Source organism: Nyctibius grandis, chromosome 2, assembly GCF_013368605.1.
Source record: "Nyctibius grandis isolate bNycGra1 chromosome 2, bNycGra1.pri, whole genome shotgun sequence".
Lineage (NCBI taxonomy): Eukaryota > Metazoa > Chordata > Aves > Nyctibiiformes > Nyctibiidae > Nyctibius > Nyctibius grandis.
In genome coordinates this window covers 36,672,283-36,696,644 of record NC_090659.1, presented here as the reverse complement: position 1 = coordinate 36,696,644, position 24,362 = coordinate 36,672,283, and the positions used below count along the sequence as shown (strand labels likewise).

General features: G+C 39.3%; 1 protein-coding gene across 1 annotated transcript in view; it reads right to left on the bottom strand.

Moving 5' to 3' along the window:
• The window catches only part of MAP7D2 (MAP7 domain containing 2), a 38,011-nt gene extending 20,663 nt beyond the window's left edge, over nt 1-17,348 (bottom strand). The window contains exons 1-7 of the mRNA XM_068395281.1: nt 17,204-17,348; nt 16,264-16,341; nt 12,815-12,978; nt 4,823-4,937; nt 3,809-3,907; nt 1,753-1,863; nt 342-464 (exon numbers count right to left, since the gene is read on the bottom strand). Coding sequence (XP_068251382.1) covers nt 342-464; nt 1,753-1,863; nt 3,809-3,907; nt 4,823-4,937; nt 12,815-12,978; nt 16,264-16,341; nt 17,204-17,348 — 835 coding nt within the window. The remainder of the gene's footprint in view (nt 1-341; nt 465-1,752; nt 1,864-3,808; nt 3,908-4,822; nt 4,938-12,814; nt 12,979-16,263; nt 16,342-17,203) is intronic.
• Nucleotides 17,349-24,362: the final 7,014 nt, after the last annotated feature.

Sequence of the window (24,362 nt, the reverse complement as noted above, 5' to 3'; positions counted from 1 at the left end):
AAAGCCTCTCAGAGGTGTCACACACTGGTCTAAAAAACTGTTCCTTAAATGAATATATTCAGTTTTCCATTGGCTAAGGTTTTAGTGATTTTGTTAATTCAATTTTTTTTTTAAACTATGTTTTTTTTAAAAAGACATTTAAAACAAGACTGACAAGATGATGTGTTTTTTTTTCAAGCTTTTAAATACACTGGTATCATGAACAACTTCATTCATCGTTGATTTTGTACTATTATGTAAATTGCCATTTGGTTCATAGTACTCCGTTTCTTTCAGCAACTACTCAAATGCAACCAAAAACATACCTTAACCGTTTCAAAGTGAGCAATTCATATTTTTACCTGGATTATTGTACTGCTCAGAAAGCATTAATGTACTTCTGCTTCTGGCTAAAGATGACTGTGTGGGAGTCAGCAGTCGAGAAACAATAAAGTTTTCCATTGGACTAAGATGCATGCGGTGAGCTGAAGGATGGAAGCAAATAAAATAAAATGCAAAGAAATAAAACAATGTTACATTAAAACAACTGAAACAAAATGATGAAATGATTAAATGAAATGAAAAAATCTTGGAGTGTTTGAGATTTAAAGTATTTAAAGATAATTTTCACTCCCTCTGAAAAAAAGGTTTCTAGTTTCTCCATCATTTTAAATTATTTTCCCACCTGCACAATAAATATAGTAAGGTTAAGACCATGTTGCATTTTGTTCTTACACAGAGACATGTTCCATTCTGCAAAATGGTTGCTTTCATGACTCAGCATGAAAAAGGCTTCCCCAGTAGAAAAGGTGAAACATTTGGTATAACAGCGCAGCTACTCACTAGTGTGCCAACCACACTGGGACTGCATTTAAAATTTGCAGTCTCACTGCATTATACAAGTCTTATTTACACAATACGCCTGCATTCCTTCCTACTCCATAAATACAAGTGTCAACTATGTAAGAAAGATATTTATAGATGTTCCTATTACATCCATATATATACTAGCTATCATAATAACCTCAAAGTTATTGATGAGTTTTCATTAAACACTTCAGAAATGAAAGTAAATTTACTTCTCTTTTCATTCTAGAAATAAGCCTTCAGTGTCACTTATTTCAGTTATTTTTTTTTTTCTCATTAGAGCTTAAAAAAAAGAGGCGGGGGGAGGAAAAAAGACACACAAACCAAACAAAATCTGAAGAGTTCACAATAGGGTAAACCCTTCAGTCCTCTCTGTAGTATTTAGTAACCACTAATCCTGCCAGATGATCATCTTTTGCTGAGCCTCTGATGGATCAGGGTTTCAAATAAAATTAAAGGGCTCTACAGCTCTGGTCACCAGACCGAAGTCTCCCAGGTTGCTCATCAGACATACTTCTGCCCGCGGTACATCACACGTCTATTGTCGAGCAACATGTTTGGTCTGCTTGTTTTCCATTATTTGGCTAGAAGATCACAAGCTGCACAGTTACAGGAAACTGCTGCAGTCACCACATGTACTTACAACCCCATTGGCTGGAGTATCAAAAATGGAAAAACGATCAGTAAAAAAACCCACAGCTTTTGTTGCTGGCTTAGGATCTCCAGCATGGCAGCGCAGTCTTGGGACAGGCTGCGGAACTATTTTGTTGTATTAACTTACAACCCCCCCAAATGTTTGAGTTCTTTTGAATAATAGACATAAGCAAGTTACATAGCTATATGGACAAGAAGTGCTTTAAGCAGAAGGAGAGTTTATGCTGGTAGCAGACCAGCATATTCACTTGCCTCTGTCAGGGGAATGTGTTATTGCCGCTGTGGAGGAGGAGAGGCGCTTACTGATTGGCGATTCCATTTGCTTTGGCAGATTCATTGTAGAAGCTGAAAGTTTGTCACATGCTGCAGAGAGACGCATTGAAGATATTTGTATTCACATCACAGTGTGGATAAACTCCAAAATTAACCTCGCATTTGTCTTCCTGGCCCTTGCCACTGATCATATCACTGAATAAGGCATGAGATAAGCTCTTTCCAACTGCTGGAGGACGAGCATTTTGTAAGAAATGCTTTGGGATGCAACTTTTCTGCTTGTGAATTTAACATTCCAGTTTTACGACAGCCTGTCTTTTATAGTGCCACAGGCAAATAATTATATATCAGGTCTGAATGAGTGAAGCCATTCTGATACAAGATATTCAATACCAGCACAAGCAGAAAGTTACTTAAAGAAAATGACTTGCACACACGACAACTCTGAACTCATCTCCATTCCCCCTCCCTTCTACTTTCAGTCTGGAAGAGCTGGGGTAGACCTCAGGTATTATTCTAATATGAAAGTGAAATAACCAACATTCGTACGTTTGCACGATGGGAACAGTTTTAATGACTGATCTGGCACCAGCCACTTAGGTTTATCTTTTTGTGCTTGAGAATATTTAAAAACCAAACCAAACCAAAACAAGCTTTTTGGTACTACCCCAAGTGCTTTCATTATTCTTCTGAAATACTGTTTGACAAAGTCTGTTTGAGTGCAATACCTATTTCCTACCTTGCCATTTATTCAACTGAATGTCAGAAAAATGTTATCAAGTATTACCACAGTGTACTAGTACATGATGATCGCTGCATGATGCTCAGAAGCTAAAAGCATAGATGCTTTGTCCCTTAAATTTGAATTTTATTTCTTTCAAAAACAAAAATATTTTCAGCTAGAGACATGTATGTGGCCCTAATTCTGCAACCCCTAAGTTAGTGCATTCCCTATTACACCCATCGAAAGGTTGCCTCAGTGGGGTATGCAAGATTTGCCTCCATCTACTACAGTAAAGAATTCTTTTTTTTTTTTTTTTAAAAAAAAAAAAAGAAAAACAGGTACAATGCTGGTATGCTGCAAAACATCCGTTGCACAAAAATTTGAATCTGTCTGCACAGAAATAATAGTTCTGTGAGATCATGGGCAGAACAACATTTACTGTGTATTCTGCAGAAGTAACATCCAAGTCTAGCTCCTCCTTTGGGGGGAGAGAAGGAACCTAGTTCTTAAAAGCACAGGCTGTGTTATGTTTTCAAAATGCCAAGTATATTTGCCATCAAAATCAGAAATCCTACATGCAATCTATGCTTAATTTTAGAGGCCTCATCTACTTCACAGTCCTTTTATGGGAATAATAATAATAATTAAAAAAGATAACGGAACAATAATTAAAAAAGATAACTGAACAATATAAAAGAAAACAAACCATGACTGCCTAAACAAAGTCAACTACTTGAGTTTGTTACCAATATCAGCTTGGCTAAAATCCACTTCAGGAGGCTGAAAGCATAGCAAGGCTGTTTACACCAAATTTGCTTATTCATAAAATATTGGAGAAAAAGGCCCTTGAGATGGAAAAAGAGGACTGGTTTGATGAAACACCATCTCCGTACCACATTTTCTCTTAATGGGAAACTGAATTTTATTTTTTTTTTAAACAGCACCTGCACCTGTGCATGTCCATTAGAACTGTCAAACACATGCGTAATTATATTTACAACACACACACAAACACAGAGTGCCCACAGAATTAACAGAGATGAGAATCTGAGCGGTAGACGTCTACAGTTAGCGAGAAAACCATGAAATGCCTCTACTGTGCTGGAATGCGAGGCATGCACTGCTCCACCATGGCAAAATTAAAAGGAAATGAAAAAGACATTTGGTCCACATCGCTAAGGGTAATGCTGTAGAGTACTAGACTGAAATAATAAGAAAGGAGTGGTTAGGAAGGACAAGATCAGTGGATGGATTACAGGGATTAGAACAGTTATAAACAAGACACGATGGTACTGTGATTCTCTGAAATACCATTGAAGGAATCAGCAGGAGCAGCAGAGGTCACAGGGTCTGGAGGAAGGGTGTTGGCAGCTAAACCTAGAACAGGGGGTGGGGTATTTTCTGATTCACCTACACAGCAGAGAAATCAGAGCAAAAAGAGGTGAAAGAAATTACTGAATAAGTTGGGGGAGGTGGAATTAAGCATAAACTGCATCACAAAGACAAACCAGTTTCTTTCTCTAAGTATAAAAGACTTCTTTTATTATCATATATAATTTCCTGGTTTTTTTGATGGCACACTGTGAAAACTACGGTGTGAAACAGAGTTTGCCTTTTTAGAGTTAAGTATATTCACAGTTTTAAAAAGAGTAACTGTCATATTTCATCATCCCCCAAACATGGATATTTTTCCCCATAACAACAGTTTATTCAAACCTGACAAATTTAAATAAATTATATGATTTCAAACAGAAAAGATGCATTTTTTGAAATATAAAAGCAGTACATGACTGATTACATAATAAAAAGAATTTGTTCTGAAGCCAAATCAAAAAGAACAGCAACAAAAAGTATGTGGGGAAAAAAAACAAACTATTTTAAACTGCACATGCTGCATAGTCATCTAGAAATTCCCATCAGGTTTTTAGAAGTACCAAATAAAAACAGATCATCTTTTGCAAGGCTTAGCACTCAGTCCTTTGGTGAATATTAAATTTGCTAACTGTGTGCGTGGGAAGACAATGCAGGGGAAGAGAATAAGGGAGAGAGGGCATAAATTTCCATTTTAGCATTTAGCATCCTCCAAACAGATTCTGGTTACCCTAATAAAATGATCTGCATTCCTAAAGTTAGGAGTGACCTTTCTCCCCAGAAAGTATTAGAGAGATGAAGCCTGGCAAGCAATTACAAAGCATTTATTCACGCCCCAAGGCAGTAGCCCCTACAGTACCACCCTAACTACAAAATGCATCATCCTTACTATCTCCACAACCTCATGCATTTTGCACTTCCAGATCTGCAATGCAGGCAGCCCGTTTCACTTACCATCTCTCCCTCCTGAGCCCGCAGCCAGTGCTCCTCCCCACGACCATCGCTTCTGCTTCTGTTCCAGCTGCTGGCTGCGTTCAAGGGACCGACGCATCATGGCTTCTAAACGTTCCTGGTTATATTGGTATAAAACCAGAAACCAAATCTGAATCAGTTCTTTGGGGGCTTTTTTTGATTCCTTCTGAAGCCATGCAAAAAAATACACAACTCCCCTGTTGCTCCACGCAAGATGATTATAGGAGCTAGTTTGCAATAAAAGAAAAAGGACTAAATAGAGAAGGTATCAGCATGCTACCCACCTCCAGATATGTGTCTCCTTTGTCTGCAAGCCACTGAGGTCACTACAGAGGCCTAAGTAAATAACACAGGTTGCATCACTGCCTAGCATCTGCTCCTGCTGGTGAGGCTGCTGCTGTGCTCTGGACTTAATTTGTATAAGAATAATGCTCGACAAGCATTAACTCCTTCTTGTCTATGCAGACCTCAGGATTTTTTTTTCCATCCCTTTCTGAGCACAGCTAAATTGCTGCAATGCCAGTGGCTCCTCCTAGCCACACAGATAAATGATCACTTCAAACCCAAAGTAGGTTACTTTGCAGGATGCCTTATTTATTTATTTATTTTTACAAAAACTCCCTCCTTCTTCCACTATGCTCTTTACAGTCTACACATTTAAGAGCTGCTGTTTTTTTTTCCCCCCCGTGTGTTTTTTTTAGTGCATGCCCAGATCGTGCTGTTCTGAGATTTATTTTTTTCCCCTCCACCCCCACGTTCTTCTTCATGGCTTGATGAGTTAGGATTTTCAGATGGGGAAGAAGAAAGAGGTTTCTTTCCCTCCCCAAATCCTGCTCTACCTTTGACTTACAGCTGTGTATGGTTGCCTTGTTCCCTTTCCAGTACCTCCTAACTCTCAAAGACCTCCACGCAGTTTTGTTTCCACCTCCGCCCTCTGCTAGTTTCTCAGTGGTTTATTGTTGTGGCAACGATCTCTGCACCTTTTCTTTTCCTCCTTTCAAGCAAATAAAACCTGGTTCTTCCCCACCCACCGTTCCATCACCTACCACCCTCTTCCCTTCCTCCTCCCAGTATCTGGCAGCCTCTTCACCCTCACATTTCAGCAGCCCAACCCCTACTGTGAAAGATGAGCCTACTCTTGCTGCCTCCAACTCCTGCCCCAATGGTTTTTAGCCCTTTGATCCTATTAGTATTTTTGGTCCTATTACTTACTACCTTTGCTATGTCCTTCTGGTCTAGTATGAAACTCCTACTCTATCCACCTCAAACTCTCAATCCTGCAGGTTTCTGCGATTACATCACATCCCCTTCAATTTCTATCAATCCCCCGCTCTGTCTACAATATTTTTGGTAGTTCAGATCAACTGTGCGGAAAACCTCTCCTGCACCTCTTGGCCAGATTACTTTCTCTCACTGGTTCATGACTTTGGTCTAAGTTTCCTATTCCCCTTCCCCAAGACATTTTACCACAAAATTTCAATCTTTGCTCAAGCATGTCTCCTTTAGTCTCTGCATTGATGTTGAGCCTGTTGTCTCTGATGGAGCTCCTCCAGTAGGTCAGACCCTAACATTAGGCACCTCCAGTAACTACCATGCCTGGAACTTTTATGTACATACCTGTAAACTTTGTGTTACCTTCCTGGGGCTCTGTCTATGGTCATTGGGTTTCTACAACGCCAGACTCCCTCTCATCATCTTCAGGTTATCTGCAATATACTTTTGTCTCTTCCACGTCTTTGAAGAATCTGTTCTACTACCATGACTTCCAGTAATTTATTTCTGACCTCATTTTTTTTCCAACTCATCGAACCGTGCAACCAATTATCCACGTTTCAAGAGCAAGCCACTACCTTTTGTCTTTAAGCTCTCTTCTCTTAATTTTATTACAAATCACTTGTACCATAAAGAATTCCATTATAACCCTCTATACGAGTGCATACCCTTTCTATCATTCTCAGCTCTCCTGTCCCTGTTACCTTTTGGCCCTGCTGTTACAATTTCTGCTGCCATCTCCATGAAGACGATCTTTCGGTCATATGTTTTGAGCTCTCACTTCAGTTTTGTCTCCCTTTGTGTCTTTAGCTCACGGTCTATCAGGTAACATCATACAAAGACCACTGAAAGCAGGCAGCTTCTTCCCCGCCCCTCCTACCCCCTTTTTTCCCCTCCTTCTGTCTAGTCAGTGCCATCAGTGTCCAGGCAGGCACAGAAGTGCTCTCGCTGCCTCTTTCCTCCCCCTTTTTCCTCCCTACAGAGCAAATGCACAAAGCATCACAAAGCTCAAGCACAGCCTATTCTACAACTGCACAGAAAACCTCTACAGTTTTGAATATTCTATCACTTCTTGTACATACTTTGGGCGTGAAAAGACGGCAATCTTGCAGTCTTGGAATCCAAAGTCACTCCCCTCTAATCTAGTTTGCTACAGTCTTTCTTTCTTCTCTTACTACTTGATGATTGAATTTTCACATTTAAAACCTATGTGTGCTGGCTTTGCATTTCAAGTTCACGCTTTTTGCCTTTAAATTCCCACCTCCCAACATTAATTTAATTCTCTTTGAGTCCCTTTTCTGGGCTTTTTTCAAACCTCACCTCCTTTTTCATCATCAGTTCTTCTCTGCAGTCTGCTTCTTTTCATTACTTTCTTCTACTATGCATCTTGCCCCAACATACCTTTCTACCCACACTCTTTACAAAGGAAAACGTCCCTCCCGTTTCTTTCTCATTAAAGCATACACTTATATAGAATCTTTCTTTCCACACGTAATGGATATTGTTATACATTAATCAAAAAAGATAAGATGAAAGCAGTCAAGTTTCAATTATCTGGGTGATTTACGTTTGTTTTTTTTTTTAATGCTGCTTGAAGCAAGGACTAGCAATATTCTGTACTTTGCAAACCACAGAATACACTTATACCACCTACTATGAAAGCGCTGTTTTAAGAATAAAATGCATGATGAAATAGATTAAAGAAATTAAATGATTTTTCATACATATTTGAAAGCCCATGCTACCTACAATCTGAGGTTGAAATCTTCAATTACATTACGTGGAAAGGATCATTCATTTTCATTTGCAAAGAGCCTTTCATTAAAGCATTACAGAACATAATTATTAAACCTCATGAAACCCTGCAGATATAGCTTAGACAAAGAACAACATGAAGGCCATTTTTCGCAAAGAAAGGATAGTTATTTAAAAAACATTTTAAGTTAGCACAAAACTAAAAAGCCAAAGAAAACAATAAGACACATGGAAGCATAGCATGAACAACTCATACATTAATAATTTGGTCTGTGATGAAAACTAAACAACAAGACAATGTATTCCTTCATCAGCAAACAATGCACAAACCCCTTCCTGTCTATGTTATAGATGAAGTACCTTCTTAAAAACATATCAAACTATCCATGTGTTCCTTATTTTGGAACTCAAACAGCAATAGATAGAAGAAAATCTCTGCACTAAAGATATAGTAAGCTTCTACAAAAAGCTATAATGTACAAGCTTTGCATGTGGGTTAAATTAAGAATGAGTAAAACCATAAAAAGAGAGCCATCTACTGCTAGTATCTAAAATATACGTGTTACTTCCAAAATCCATAGTTATTCATCCAGGTTTTCCTCAAACTAAGCAAAAGAACAAACATTTGCACTGTCTGAATTAAAAAAAAAGAACAAAACAACAACCCAACAACAAAACCCAAACAAACAAATCCAAAAACCCAATAGTGAGAATACAGGTAATCTGATCAAAGCACTTTCCTTTTCTCTATCTAAAACATGACACAGATGTGAAAACAAGGAAAAATTCATTTTACAAGTATTATGACTAAAAATCATTTGTGCAAACAATTCTAAAACAATCTGCCTGACACCTCCAATACAAAACATCTAGAAAAGCCCAAAAAACCTCTTCCTCTTCACTTTTTACATTCATCAGCACGGTATGTAAGTGGCTCACTGTTTCTGATATTATCAGTTGCCTTCATCTTTTCAGTGGCTCTTCCACACAGCAACAAGAGCACTCTGTTATTTTCTATTTAAAGAATGCATTAAAAAGCAATACAGTATTTTTAAATTTAACTACCCTTCTGAACAGAATTAATTTCTACTCTCAATCAATTACAGGTATGTAGAAAGGGAAAATTTATTAAAGGTGTGTGCATCAAAGAACAATATGGGACAAATGAAGGCTTTGTGTTAAGGTACATGGGGAGCTGCAGCAGCAAGTAATGACAAGGGGGGAGCAGAGGACAGTCGGTGTCATTATATAATGAGGACTAAACTCTTCTCCTCATGTCCAGCACAAAGCAAATTGAGAGACTGCTTGCACAGCAATCTCAAACAGTTTGCAGCAAAATGTTTGTATTACTTGTGCAACTGAATTCCACTCAGTATATGAATTACCAAAAGATGTTTGGAAAGTGGTTATTATTTCCATATATTATAATTCAAAAAGCAATTAACTTTAAATTATAATATAAATTAAGTAAGTAATTAACACTACAACATCTTGAGAGTTTTTCAGTCTCTTCTGTTTAAGTGCAGACTTTTTAGAAATGTAACAAATAGTGCACGTGCACCAAAGGAATCTCTCCAATGCTGCAGAATGTTCTTTTCCATTTAGCAGTTGTTACATCAATCTTTCAAGTCTGAGTGCAGGATTAGATTTGAGGCTGTCTACCAGTAGCAGTTCATCTAAACATTAGTACATTGGTAGGATCAGTACTAATTTATCAATTTCCTTTTTAACAAAATCCAATCGTTTTATCAAAAAATGGATCTTTGACCAGATTGATGTCATTGCTGTTATTTGCACTCGCACCCTTGACATGGCCTGTACAAGTGACATTCACGTCTTATGGAATACAAGAGCAGTAGAAGAACAGAGCTTCTACGGAGACTTCCCAATACCCTGTGTACAGCCAGACATTTATTTGCAAGGTATTTCCAAGTCACATGGAAGTTCAAGATAGGGAAAGGGAAAAAATTACTTTAACTGAACAAGGACTAGCTTTGTGTTTATGCAGTCCCAAAGCCACTGGCTACTTACTGTTAAAAGAATCTCTTTAATAGCTTCTGTTGAACAACAACATGCTGCTTTCCTCAAGGCTCAGAGACTGCTTTTACTAAAGGAGGTGGGCAGCTTTACAAGTAATATGGAGGGAAGGGCAATGCTACTGGAGACCTCTACAGATAAGAAAAGTGCAGTCAATGTACACAGAACAATTTTCAGACACCTTTATTTGGTTCACAAGGAACTGGACACACTTCCACTGTGCTCTGCAACAAGCTCTTATCTGGCACTGTAGAGGGGGAAAAGTAAGCAAAACAAATTGAACCTTAGCCACCTCCTCTTTGAGGAGTCCTTTGCATGCAAAACAGCCAAGCAGAGGATGCTCTGATGTATGAAGCCAACAAGTCCCCACAGTTTAAGAGCCATTCATCTCTCAAACTCTTACAGATGCAACAACAGTATTTTCTAGAAGGAGATTTATATAATCTGTTCCTATCACAAATATGCACTGCTTTCTGCTGTGTTAAAAAGCAAGGAAAAAAGACTTAACGAAGATATAAAGGACAACCAATAAGGTGGAGAGCAAAGAAGAAAATCTCTCTACTTTATACTTCAGACATCTGATGAGCAGGTAAAATGGGTGCTCCAGTTCCCACCCAGTGTAAACCAGTGTTAAAAGGAGAAACACTGAGGACATGCTGCAGTATACTGGCTCACTGGCCAGGACAAAACTCCCCCACCTCCCCAGGTGTGGGAAATAAGAGTTCAAAGCTCTTCCAGTAAAGAAAGCCTCAAATGTCCAGAATGACTCATGAGCAGTCAGTAACTTGCAATGCCCATGGAGCTGCAACTTCATCACCATCCTTACTCAGACCTCCACTGCTACTACATATACAGGGTTTGAGGGGCTCATCAGAAGAGCTGGTGGGGGTGGGATTTGGCAGATCCTTTAGTAGAATACAAGTGGAATTTGAGAAATGAGGGAATGACAAGTAACCATGAATGGAAGCCAGGAGGTGGTGGTGTCTCCTTTTCCCAGTTTCCTTCTTCCCTCATCCTCCCCAGTTCTACAGATTATTCCCCTACATACCCTCCCCTTCTTCAGAGGCTCCTGGATTTTTCCTCCCACCAGGTCTAATCCATCCCCGAACAAGCATCCTCTCCTGTCCTCCTGCCCACATAGCAGTCTCTCAGGTTCCCCAGCCTGGGGGTAGGAGGACAGAGGAAAGAAAAGGGAAAGGACCCAGACCTGGGCCTGCCTTGGTTCCCAAAAGGCTTTAGACAGTTTAAGCTTGAAGGACCAGCTCAGTGAGCAGAGCTAGGAGTGGTATTTGTATTATGACCAAACACTTGGAGGCAGCCTTTCTCTCGCCATTAGAGAAGTCTCCCATCACGGGTATGGGGTGTTGGGGAGCTATAACAGGCTTGCTGATGCTTGGAAGAAACATCACTGTGTGCTCAGCCTCTTCCATCCATCTCTGGGCAAGTGCTGGAGGTCACTACAGGAGATGGGGTCCCCACCGAACAGACCCTTTGAGTCTGACCTGGCACAGCCTCTCTTGTGTCTGACAACCCTGCTCTCATTTCTCCAGCACAAGCAAACCATGCAGGCAGGGAAAGCAGGCAGTTGCTCACTCTTCTACACCTCTCCCCATCCCTGCCCTGCTCCAGTGCAAATTTTGAGGACAGGGTTTTGGAAGATTTTATACTTGACACGTTCTCTTACAACCCCCATAAAGGGGATCAATTTTGCTTAGCTGCAAAATGTTATTACAGGAGGAAATACTGGGGAAGAAGCACATCAGGTCAATGAAGTTACCACAGAAAGAGACCTCCTACTCTTTGTTTCCGGTTTTTGCCATTTTTCTTACCAAAATTTGAAACAAACTACATGACAAAGTCTTTTAAAATGCATTCTCAGCTATTACACAGAAGCCACAATCCGTATGCTACAGTTGAAAGAGGAATGGCAGGCTATAATCTTCTCTTCAGGTTAAAGTGCAAAATCAAACAACAAAAAAATTTCAGTGGACAGCGGTATGTTATTCTGATCCCATGCAGAAGTGTTTTACCTCTTTTGCAAAGATATTGTGATCAAAAGATGGGGGGCAGAAAAAAAGGAAGGTTAATAACTACAGATTTCTAGAGTCTTTTTATCTAGGAACTAGGGAAATATCTTCTTTTGGCCTTTTTTTTTTTAAACCACTGCCCCCTTTTCCAAAAATCATTAATTCTTTATCAGTTGCAGTACTAGTGTTTTCTACAGAATGTCATGCGGAGAGACACACACACGCATGGCATTCAGGGATCTGCATCAGAAATTGGACTCACTAGAGCAAAAAAGAACCTTAATGATCTCAGCAGGGAGAGTAGAAGAGAGGAAGTGTATGAAGATGCTTCAAAATATATATGATTAATTTTGTTCTGTGCTAGAATTTTAAACCAGCCCAGATTTTTCACTGCTTTAAGTAAGAATTTCTGATTTTATGTCACTAAGGAAAAAACACAATAACACATTTTCATAAACATTATTTCAGTTTCATGGACAGTAAAAAAAAAAAAAAAAAACCAAACCACAAAACAGTAAGAAAAATCTTTCCCGTTTATGGAAACACTCATGTTTAAAAACTACCTTCTGGAAAGCTGGTGCTTTATCATCTGACAGTCAGAGTCCCAGATATGTTAGCATAAGGAGATGACTATTCTGTGAGATCAGACAAAAAAATCAAGAGACAAAAAAGCTTTGGAAAGTGTTTTTGAGTACAACCAGTAGTAGAGTACCTATAGCTGTGGTGATGTGTGTTTGCAGTTCCTGAAGTAATGCCCACATGCATCTGAGCCAATTAAAAAAAAAAAAATAAAAAAGTCAACGTTTAATGCATGTCAATATTGTGTTATGTTTAATGCTACCATACAGAGTTGCTCTGCTGTACAACTCCCAGTGGACCTTACCTCCTCCTCTTTAAGCTTTTGTCTCCGTTTTTCTTCAACAGCTGCTCTCTTCTGCTCCTCTCTCTGTCTCTGTTCCTCCAGTCTTCTCCATCGCTCCTCCATTTGCTTTTCATATTGAAGTTTTGCTCTTCTCTCCTTTTCCAGTATCTGCTGTTCCCTAGCAGCTTAGGCAGAGAAAAAGGTGCATTTCGCTTTATGTAAATTTTATTCTGTTTTAAAATTATTTGATAACATGACACGACAGTGTAACACAACCAATACAAGTACACAGGGGTTTAGTCCACTAAGATCAAAAATGCAGTGCACAGAAGTGCTGGAATCATTAGTAAATCTAACTGATTTGCTTAGTAAATAAACAGGGAAGCCCTTTGTACACAAGGTGACAGTTTGTGCCCCCTACCTATGTAAAAACAGCATAGAGAATAGTTAAAAACTTTGTTTGCTTCAAATCCCTCTGTAGCTTAAAGCTAAATTCTTTTTTCAGACATAACAAATGTTCCCAGTAGGTTTTAAAGTGAATCAGTTATACACGTTGAAGCAAAAGCCCTTGGAATTTCTTTAAAACTGTGCTTCTCATTACGGGGCTGCCTTCAAAATAAATACATGAAAACAACATACGCTAAATTTTCTACGAAGCTTTGGAAAGACACCATTCTGTTCATAATTTGGTACTACATCATTATCCACTTCTGCCTCTTTGCATGAAAAAAAATTACTTCTGTTATTGAGGGTTTGCCCAGTTGTTTATTCCAACTGGAGTCAATCTTCTCAAGACATCAGCTTCTTGTTACAGAAATTCAGACTGCAACATTACATACAGGACTGTTGCTTCAGGTTTACACAGAAACATAAGTAGCAGAAGTTAAGGTGACAAATCATGAGGAAAAATCCACTTCTCATGCAAGTGTATTCCATAAAAAGGCAAGAAAGAGGAGTTCAGTAAGCATGTCTACAAGCCTGTAATGTCACATAGCAACACACAAACACAAAAGGAATATTCCCACAGTTGCCAGGCTAAGAACTTGAAAGTTAGGGAAAGCCAGAATTAACACTGTTTATATAAGAGCTAGTCCTTCATCCTGCTCACTTACTAAGACTCAGTCTGCTTTTTCAGTTCCTGTTTTCTTGTACAGCAAATTTTCAGTCTTCTAAGTTTCTCTCAGTATCTTCCCATCAGTCCTAGGCTCTTGCCCAGCCATCTCAATTCCCTCTACTCCGATCAGCCTTTGTCCCTCAGCTCTCGCCTCCAGGCTCTTTAACCACAGCCATGACCTTCAGCCCCTCTTAGCCCCACTCCACCCTTAAAAGCCCTTGGTTTAAAGCCAGAGTCCTTCCAACATCAAATCCTTTTCCAAGAGTTGCATTTCTTTCCCTTGAATACTGAATCCTCCAAAAATACTTCTTCCTCACATCCAACCTGCTTTACAGAACACCTTCTACCTTATTCTTGTTAGAAATACATTTGATGTTGTCTTCCTCTTTTGCCTTATGAGATTTCACTATTCCTCACCCCCCAGGACAGGGCAGTATGAGACGGGTGTCAGTGCTGCAAATGAGCCTGGACTTGTATGCATGAAGAATCAGACTTGTCAATAGAAAAAGAGCTACCTCAGAGACAGTGGAAAACAAGTGACCAGTCGCTAATTGTTAACGACTACTAGCCACATCAGGTAGAGCAGGTGAAAACAGCATGCTGGCATTGATAAAAACCAAAAATGAAGTGAGGTGACCAGAGACTGTGCTAAGATTACCTTCTGAGTAAGCAGGTGAAACCTGGGACTGATCCTGGACAGAGAAGCAAACAATTCTGTCATCATGGACACACATACAATTCTTGTTCCTTAATTTAGGGATACTAAACCACTGATTAATGACTTTTGGCTTTGGTGAAAAGGTTATTCCATATTGCTGCAAAGTATCTGCTGGCTGCATAAAGACTTGTCCTTTTGAGGAACTCGCTGCATTTTTCTGAACTTCTAAAACAAATTTGCCACAGACAAACTGTGACTAAAACCCAGAGCTCCCCATTCTAGAAATGGTCTTAACCCCTTTTTTAAAGTATGTTTCCAGAAGGTACATATGATGTCTGGGGACAAGAACTGCAGCCAACACCTTTCAAATCCCCTCGGCCAACCACTCCCAGATTCTCCAGCTTTCAGTTTCCCTCTCATTTCCTTTTCTGCCTTTTAATCCAAGTCCTTTCCAATCTGCTCATCATGTCACATTCTCGGGAAACAGCAAAGAAGGGATAATCAAGAGGACAGAAGAGATAGTCTGGACTGACTACACCTAGAAGAGATGTGAGCTACAGCTCAGGCTGGTGCATGCCCCATATAGACAGAACCTCTGGGGAGATTAAGTACTAAACACCAGCAGATTTTCACAGATTTTCACTGGAAAGGAATCTTGCTCACCAAGCCCATGGTACTAAAAAAATGTCAAGTCACTGGTCTCAAGTCTCAGGTTTTGTCAAGAAATGGTCAACAGTTTGTTTATTTGTTGCAAGAAAAACAGTATTTTCCTAGGATTCTTTTCACAGGTGTCCATACTGTTTTAGTTGACATTTCCTCAAAATATATGCCTAGCTTAAATTTTACAAAATGATAAAACACTGACAATTCCTTCTGACAGGTACTGTCAGGTAACCTTAAGGGACAGTGCTACTGGCCTTTCTTGTTATTACAATGAGGAAAAGTGAAGTTAACTGTTCAATATATTTTTACATATATATATATGTATATATATAAAGTCCAAAACAATCTTAAACAGTTAATTTCACATATATATACACACACATATGAAATTAACTGTGTATACACACACACACACACTTTTTTTGGTTTGTTTTTTTTTTTTCAATTTCTTCAACATTTCCCTGGAGATATATTAATATTAGTAGATTAAAAACAACTGATTATTTTAAAAACTCTGAAATCAATGCTTATGTTATTCAGGAAATGAAGTAATAATTTTTCTCAGTCTCTTGAAAGATTAACGATTTTAAAACTTATGCAGAAGTATCTGCTTTATGTTGTACTTAACTACATTGTATCTTCTAATACAGCTAAAACTTAAGACTAAAATTGAGACTGTTTCACCACATCATCCTATGTATTATCCTGAGTATTATTCAAGGATTATTTGGTATTTTTACAAATCAGAATCCTAACAGTCAGTGTCTTGCACATAAACCTATATTCAAAAGTACATAAAACAAAGAAGAAAATCAACTTGTAACTATAGAATATTAAATACTCAAATGGAAATCAAAGATGACATAGATTAATTTATTTTTATAATTTAATTTAAAAGTAGTAATATAAATGATAAAGACTAGGAACAGACTGAATCACAGTGTTTAAAATTCAGAACAGAAAAAATGGCACGTTAGTAACTTAAGCCTATTAACAAGTATGCATAAATAATACATACACCTCCTGCCATCTTACCAAGGTATTTCTCCCTTTCTTCTCTTCTCTCCTTTGCCAGTCTTTGTCTTTCATCGGTTTTTAGAAATCCATCAATAGCTGAAGTCAGAGAGAGAGAGGAAAAAAAGTGTTTAAAAAGTGTTTGTAAAACTAAAAAAGCATCCAAAAGAACTAAAAAAATCCACCAAAAATAAGTTCGTATCTACTGCATTTAACTACTCCAACAAGGAAAACAATTACGCACTTGTATGCGGGCGGGTTAACAAGCTGGGATTTGGATACATCTTGAGCACACTCTCCTACCTACTGCCGAACTCCAGGCACAGCTCCTCAGTGTAAATGCCTGACTCCTCAGAGCAAACAAGCATGCTGTTAGTGCTCCTTTTAAAACTTAAAACTTTCTTGGGAAAAACTGCAAGGATGCAATTAACATGCATTCATCTTTGTTGATAACCTCATTTTAAAGTTTTTGGCTAAAAAAGAAAAAGGTAGTTCAGGAAAGCAGTAAAAGCAGTATGCAGCTCTCTTACAGTCTAATGCTACGTGGAATCCCAGCCTTCATATTTATGGCTTAACACAGCCCCACAGCTTCCTGGCCCACAGGAAACCACCAGCACCAGCTCATTTCAACAACCAGCAATTAGCGCTGGATGAGGCTTCAGAGGCAGCAGTCCTCCTGCCCCCTTTTCCAGGTAGGAAACACTTTGTTTCCTCCTCGAGTTGGTATCTAAAAGCAGGTTACTTGTTTGGGAGGAGGTTGCCTAAGGATGTTTTGTACTTGGATCCAGACACTCTAGTTCTTTGCACAGCATGAGCCACCAAAAAGCCCAATTTAAGAAGGCAGGCAGGCAGGCAGAGCATGACACACGAGGTGCCTCAGGGTCACCTGCCTGTGTGCCCTGGAACAAGCAGCCTAGATGGACCTTAGATGGACCTTCTGCAATACCATGGGTAAGCTCACCAGCTAGTGACTTGATAGACCAGCTGACAGGGCCTCCAGTGCCCTCCTTTCTCTCTTTGTTTTCAGGATCTCCTGGGGTCTTAGCAGGGCTGCAGTGCAAACAGGCACGGTGTCTCACAGCACAGTTTACATCCTTTGCAATCATTATCTGGGCTCCCTACTGAGTTACTGAATTATAATTAAGTCACCATCCCTTTTGCTCTAAGAACTGGAGTTGTTAATTTTGTCAAATAAATACGAGTGGAAAAGTTAGACTGTAACCCCAACTCTCTTCCTGAAGTCACACTTGCAGGCTCCTCTCTGAGGGCATCCCGTCTGTGCGAGCAAAGATGTTGCATAGCAAGTGCCTTTCTGTAAAATGCCCTGTTCTGCAGGAAGGCTGAAAACCAGCCTCAGTGGTCCCCTGTGACTGGTGAAAAACGCAGGTCTCAGCTGTCCCCCATTAGAATAACAGCTTGCCTTTTCCCCAAGCAGCACCTTCAAACACCATCTCTAATCCTCCTCTGCATACACAGACAGCAACTACCTGATGGCAGCCAGGCCTCTGGAAAATTGCACTTATAGCTCCCAGCTGGTTAATTACAACTAGAATTTGTGGTTCAAATAAATATCTCTGTTACCAAAGACTCATCCTATTCCATACTAGTCTACTTGTTTGTTTGCTTGGCTATCATTTATTGTCAGAATTGACAAGCAGAGAGGAGAGAAGAGGAGGCAGCTCAGTAAAGCAACCATGGCAAAGGTTTGCAACTACTTGAAGAGGCCTGCAATAAGTAGCCAAGAAGGGGAATCCTGTTGTCAGCAGTTAAATTACAGCTCCAATGGAAAATTTTTCAGTGATTTGGAAGTCAAAACAGCATGAAACCTAAAACTTAGGCTAGAAGCAGCAGAGAAGGTGAAATAAAGACTGGATCAAGAGCCCAAAGAGGGGAAGACTGAGCTTGGGGGCAAGTGGAGGCTGGAGAAAGGGAAAGAGGCAAGCAGAGGCAGGAGCTAAGGTCTTCTGCAGCAAGGGACGTAACTCAGATGGAGAGCTGGAATCTGAAGTATGGAAACCAGGATGGGGATAAGCTGGAGGGATGGGGAGAGGAACAGCAAGACAGTCCATGTCCATGGATTATTTTCACAAAATCCTGCACTGACTCTCACTACTCTCCTGCTTTCAGCAACTATCTATGAAACCCACTGGTAAAAATATGTCCCATTATGCTTGTCAATAAAATTACAGCAAACTTATGTCTACTTTGATTGCTTTATGAACGCAACTGGCAGAAGTGGATATAAAAGCTCTGGCCTTGCTCACAACTGCCATAGCTATCCAAAGTCGATGCACAGTTTTCCAGGTTGGCTTTCTCAAGAGTTTGGATGTCTCAACCCCACTCAGGTAATACTGAAAGAACATCAACGCTGTAATGCCAGCTACTTAAGAAATGAGGATGTATCAGAATTGAAGCAGTCTGTACAATCCTTATTTTGCCTCCTTTTACACATATATGATGCATTTTTTTTCCTGTTACATCCCTTTGCTTATGCAGTGCATAGGATGAACTACCTCAAGAGGTGAACCAAGTTCAAAGCGATGAGGGTTTCTTGCTTCTTTCCCTTCTGAAACTGGAAAGCAGACAGAACTATAATCTGAAGCCTGTCTTGGAGAACAGGACTCCAGACTTGGTTATGTCACAGGTGAAACAACAAATACATGGAATTGCTGCTCATTACACGTGCAAACACACCAATGTGCAAAAAACTGCGTGGAGGAAAACAGTACGCGATCTAGTAAGTACAGGCATCAAATGCATATGCATGCAGCCAGGGTAGCATTAAAATAGCACAGGCATCCTCAATACTAGCATTACTTAACTCAAGTACTTGACTTCACAAATCAGCATGCCTGCCAAAAATCAGAAATTTGCTTGATTCAGAAAATAAATATAGCTTTGAAGGACAGAATAACTATTCCCTGGGTAATAACTTGTACCTTGGGATGATTTTCTAAGGCCAAAATTAGCATATTTACTACATATCTTCATATCATATACATTATAAACAGAATGGGCACAGCAGTTACCTGTGGTGAGAAATTTGATTAATGACAGGAATTCAAATTCTGTTTGGTAAAGCAGACTGCAAACAGCAAGTTAGCACGGGCAACTCTACCATGAAAATAACAACACCATCTCTGTTCCGTAACACACAGTGACAGCAGAGGGCAGAGCAAGGTTTGCATGAAACACAAAACCCCAGAGCAAAAAAGCTTTCACTGTGATAAGCGGCCTCAGGTTAAGAGTCTGTATACTCAGCTTTATCCTTAGCCTTCCTCATATTTACAGCTAAGCCTCTGATCCCTCAGTTAGAAAGGTGTGTAGCAGTAAATGAGATGTTTAAGAGTCAGGACGTAAACTCTGCCTTCTGCCAGAGTAACGAATACAAAGAGACACTGGCAGAAAATTCTCTAATAACCCTTAATTCCCAGACTTGCAGAAGAATAAGAAAACTGCCCAAGTAACAACATCAAAGATTTTACTGTAAGGAAGCACACACACACACAAATTGCTGCTACTTCTACGCCATCTCCCAGCCCTTCCCAATAGCCCCTTTTCCAAAGAGTCCCCACTCTCAAAGGCATGCATCTAAACACTGGGCTAACTGCTTGAGATTGTGCCTCATTTTTTGACTGAAGAGGGCCAGCTGCTCCTCTGGGACTTTTTTACAAGCATTTCTAAAGAAAAATACCATAACTTAAAAACAGTTAAAATGTCAGCAGCAGTCCCGTAGCAGTAATATACCAGCTAATGCTGCAGAACTCTTTCAATACTTTAACATTACTTCAAAATAAATATTCACAGAAGTAAAAACTGACATGTTAATCGCTGCTTCAACCCTTTTTGATGGGCAAGGTAAACCTATTCAGACTGATGAAATAGTGCCAGAACATGTCCACACACACTCTGCTCTGCTCCATATACCGCCTGCGTAAGCCTCTCGGTGGTTGCTCAAGACACAGAGGAGGGTTGTCATGTCCCGATGAGGCAGAAGGCAAGCTATCTTTTGAAATCCATACCCTGTTTCTGGTTGAGAAAGCAAGTACTCGAGCAGGACAATCAGCTTACTGGAAGCAGAGAGTACATTTCAGAAGGACCAACCTGCTGCTTAAACACCTTCTCTCCTGAAATTTGCACCTGAGTAACAGCCAGCAGGCAGGGCCTCCATTCATTTTTATTTTTTTCTACTTTGTTGTTGAACCCACATACACTTCTGTCCTCTATAATATCCTACGGTATTTGGTTTCACCATGTATTTATATATATAGCAGATGTCGAAGCCCTTGATAGCAGGCAACCCAAACACAGAAGGAAAGTCAGTGGGGAAGCTGAGGCCAGCTCTACATAACAGTTTTCAACATACCTAGACCTTTGCCTGCCCTACATGACCACGTTCAACACATTTAGACCTTCACCCATTCTACATGAATGTGGAAGGTGTCCCTGCCCATGGCAGGGGAGTTCAAACTAGACATTCTTTAAGGTCCCTTCCAACCCAAACCATTCTATGATTCTATGATATCACTGCACTTACACCCACTGTTCTCTTGGCAAACTCCATTGTTTCAAATAATACAATCTCAATCTATAAAATCAAGGTTTTGCTCCCTAAAAAACCTGCATTCTCTCCCTTGAGACTGTTCTTTGAGATAATAAAGAATAGACTTTTCCACCTGCTACTGCTTCGCTCTCAGTACTACTGAACGAAGAAATGTTATGTTAAAGTTTTCAGTTCATGAGGGGAAAAAAGGTATAAAACTGCATGTGACTATACCTGGATGACACTCTTCTATTAGCAAAAGGCACTTTTTCTGAATTTTAATTACGGTATACTGCTGAGAGGCTTTCAGGTAGAGTCAACACTCAAACACCACAAGGGCTTTGCAGGTATGTTCAATAAGATTTAGTGGGTTGTCCTCTTTTTTCATAATTGTCTTTTTAAAAGTTTTCTTTAATTAAAAAAAAGCTGTTTATTGTATTGCACTCAAAAATCTGAATACAAAGAATCAGATTTTTTCCAATTTCAGCTACTTAATTTTTATGTTTGCTAGGCTGAATTTCAAATACAACCAGAAAAGAAAAAAAAGAGACATTTGTCCATTACATCTAATTAAAATACCACGATGGGTATCTGTTGTTATAACGATGTTAAGTAGATGAAGTCATTAAAGGCAGACTCAGTTGCCAAACACACTGACATTTCAGACACCTCAGGCTAATTGTCTGAAAGGTGGCCTGGCAGATAGGACCAAGAAGCTGTCAGGGACCTGCATACTCTGGTTAAATAGCTAGGACACAAATTGCCACTAGGTACCTGCCTTATGTTCCTGATCCCCACCCTGAATTTTCAAATTATTCATTTGAATCAAGGACCTCAGCTGTACACCATATTTATACAAAGATTACAGCAGCAAAATATATCCTACTGGTACGTTTATTTAAGTTTAAGGTGAAATCATTCCAAAATGCTGGCCAAATAACTTCAAAATGATACTTAAAGTATATATAGGTCATTTGGTGGTCATAATAATAACAAATATCTTACTGTATGGGAAGGAAAAACTTGCTAAAACAAAAAAGGCAGAGCTTTTCAGTTCTGCGTGAGCCCACAGACACCTAATCAGCTCCCCGGGATTGCAGTGCTTTATGTACAGTGTGCACAGCCATAACAGTGCCCCACAGAGACTCCAGTATTGAGCAGACACAGCAGATGCAGCTCAGGATCACTCGGAGAACTGATAAGTAAAAACATTCTGCTAATATATCTTATGAAGACACTTGGTAAATAATAACACTAGATTAATAATTTAGTTTACTGAACAGGTCCTGACTAAACCCACCACACAGTAAACACACAGAAAGCAGCAGCACTATGTCAGTGTGTGTTCTTCATTGCTGTTTTATTCATGGGCTTCTGTAATCTCTCAGGCACAAAGGAGACTGGAGGTTTAACCAGAGCTTGCCAGGGTCTTTCTCCCAGATTTAACACACACGAACATTTATAGCTGTATTTTTCAGACTACACCAGACCCCTGACCCATTTGGAATCTGTAGGTAGGATCTTCCTCCCCCTTCCAGTCTGTCCCTTCAGCTTCTTACTGCAGGTAATTACAAAAATTGCACAAAAAGGGAGGTGAATGGTGGAGACTCAGCCGTAACATAACTATGTATTTTTTTAAATTCGGATTCTTCAGAATAAACCCCGCATCACTCATGTTTATGAAGACAGGAAGTTAAATATATACTTTCTAAGTTCAGCAGTTTCTTCAAAAACTCTGTATTCCTACCCTTGTCAATACAGATCTCAATCCTTTCAACCTTACTACAATTGAAGAATTTTGTCTTCAAAAAATCTGCATATATGTGAATGCATATTATGCATGAAGAGAACTTTTATTCAAGTAGATATAAACATTCTAATCTTGTGTTCTGTAATCTTTTCCTATCATGAATAGTAATTTTAATAGCAGATGCTGATACACTGATACATAAATCCCATTTCATAACTATTTTTGTATTTATTGTATGACTGCAGCTAACTTGAAAACACCTTCAGTAACTTCACATGAAGTTAACTGAAAAACTATTCTCAAGCACTTTTAGAAGTAGTGTCCTTTCTCTGACAAGTTTGTCTTTGTAGCATACATGCAAACACACACGTGCCGAGTTAACTAACTATTAACTGGTGGACATGTATGTCAGATTTTATATGCTGCAGAATAAAGCCTGTGCAAAGACACTTATAGATAGTAAACATGGATAAAGGACAGACCTGCCTCTCCATCCTGCTCCAAGGGAGGATATTATACTCCTTTTCTCTACACTAATAACACTTTCCAAGACTCGTTGAGTCGCAAGGGGGAGGGAGAAAGGAGACAAAAAAGACAGGGGTTTCCTTTCGCTTATCATACACCTTTCATCTAGCAATTAGTTACCAATGGGATTATTCCTCTGCTAGAAGACAAACGGGCAACTATTGTTAATAGCCTCATATAAAACTTGAATACAAAATAAAATGTTCATACATGTAAACATTATATCCAGAGCCTTAGCTAACAGTTCTTGAGTGCTCTAATGCTAGTGTCAAAGTAGCTACTGCTCTAGTAGCCATGGACCAAAGTAGGCACAGCTCTACTGCTGGGTTCAAAGCCACCTGGCAGGTAGGGACCCGACCTGATATTCATGCTGCTCCTGCGCTCACCCAAGTCTCAAGAATTTTATCTTTTGCAGAATATCAGCAGAAGCAGAATTTAGCACCAAGATATTTCTACAAAAGAGTCGAGAGTTGACTAAAAACTCTGAAATTAGATAAAAGGAGAAGTAGCAAAAAAAAAAAAAGGCCTGAAGATTCTCGTTTATTTATAATTGTTGCTACCAAAATGTCCAGTAATTTTCCTAATTGCAACTCATTTGAGTTACACATTTGCAGTACGATCTAAGTTTATGGACAATTTCCAGAGCTGTTTTATTAAAAAAAGGACATCGCACAACATCAGAATCACAACTATGAATGATTTTTAAGACTCATCCTTTAAAATAGTCTAAACAGGGCTTTTGGGGGGGTTTGTTTTTTGCAGGAGTTGAGAGGGTTTTGAGAGGGCTGGAGTTTGGGAGTTTTGGTTTGGTTTGGGTTTTTTTTGTTTTGTTTTGTGGTTTTTGTTGTTTCCCCCCCCCCACAAAGTGCTTTAAAAAAATTTTTTTCTAGTACATGTAGAAGTTCTCAGTGTAAAAGAGAATCAAATTTGAAGATGCATTTATTAAGATGCAGGAGAATTAAAGTTTTTAAAATTAATGCAGTTGCAACTTTGATTATATTATCAGAAAAATCCCTCAAGAATATTAACCAAAAATAACACAGTCCTTTCCCCCTTCAGATACCTAACTACACAAGGTTTATAATGAGTGGAACAAGAGAAGAGCATAATCCAAAAGGAATTAATGCATTCATGACACTATCTTGGTAACAGATTCATCCTACACTCACACAATGTCCACGGAAAGCCATCCTTTTCAAACCCGCTCCCTGAGCAAGTAAATAATCTTAAAATTCTGTGCACAATCAAAAGCTACTTTCAGCACATCTGATGGGGGTGGGGGGCACACAGCAGGAATCAAAT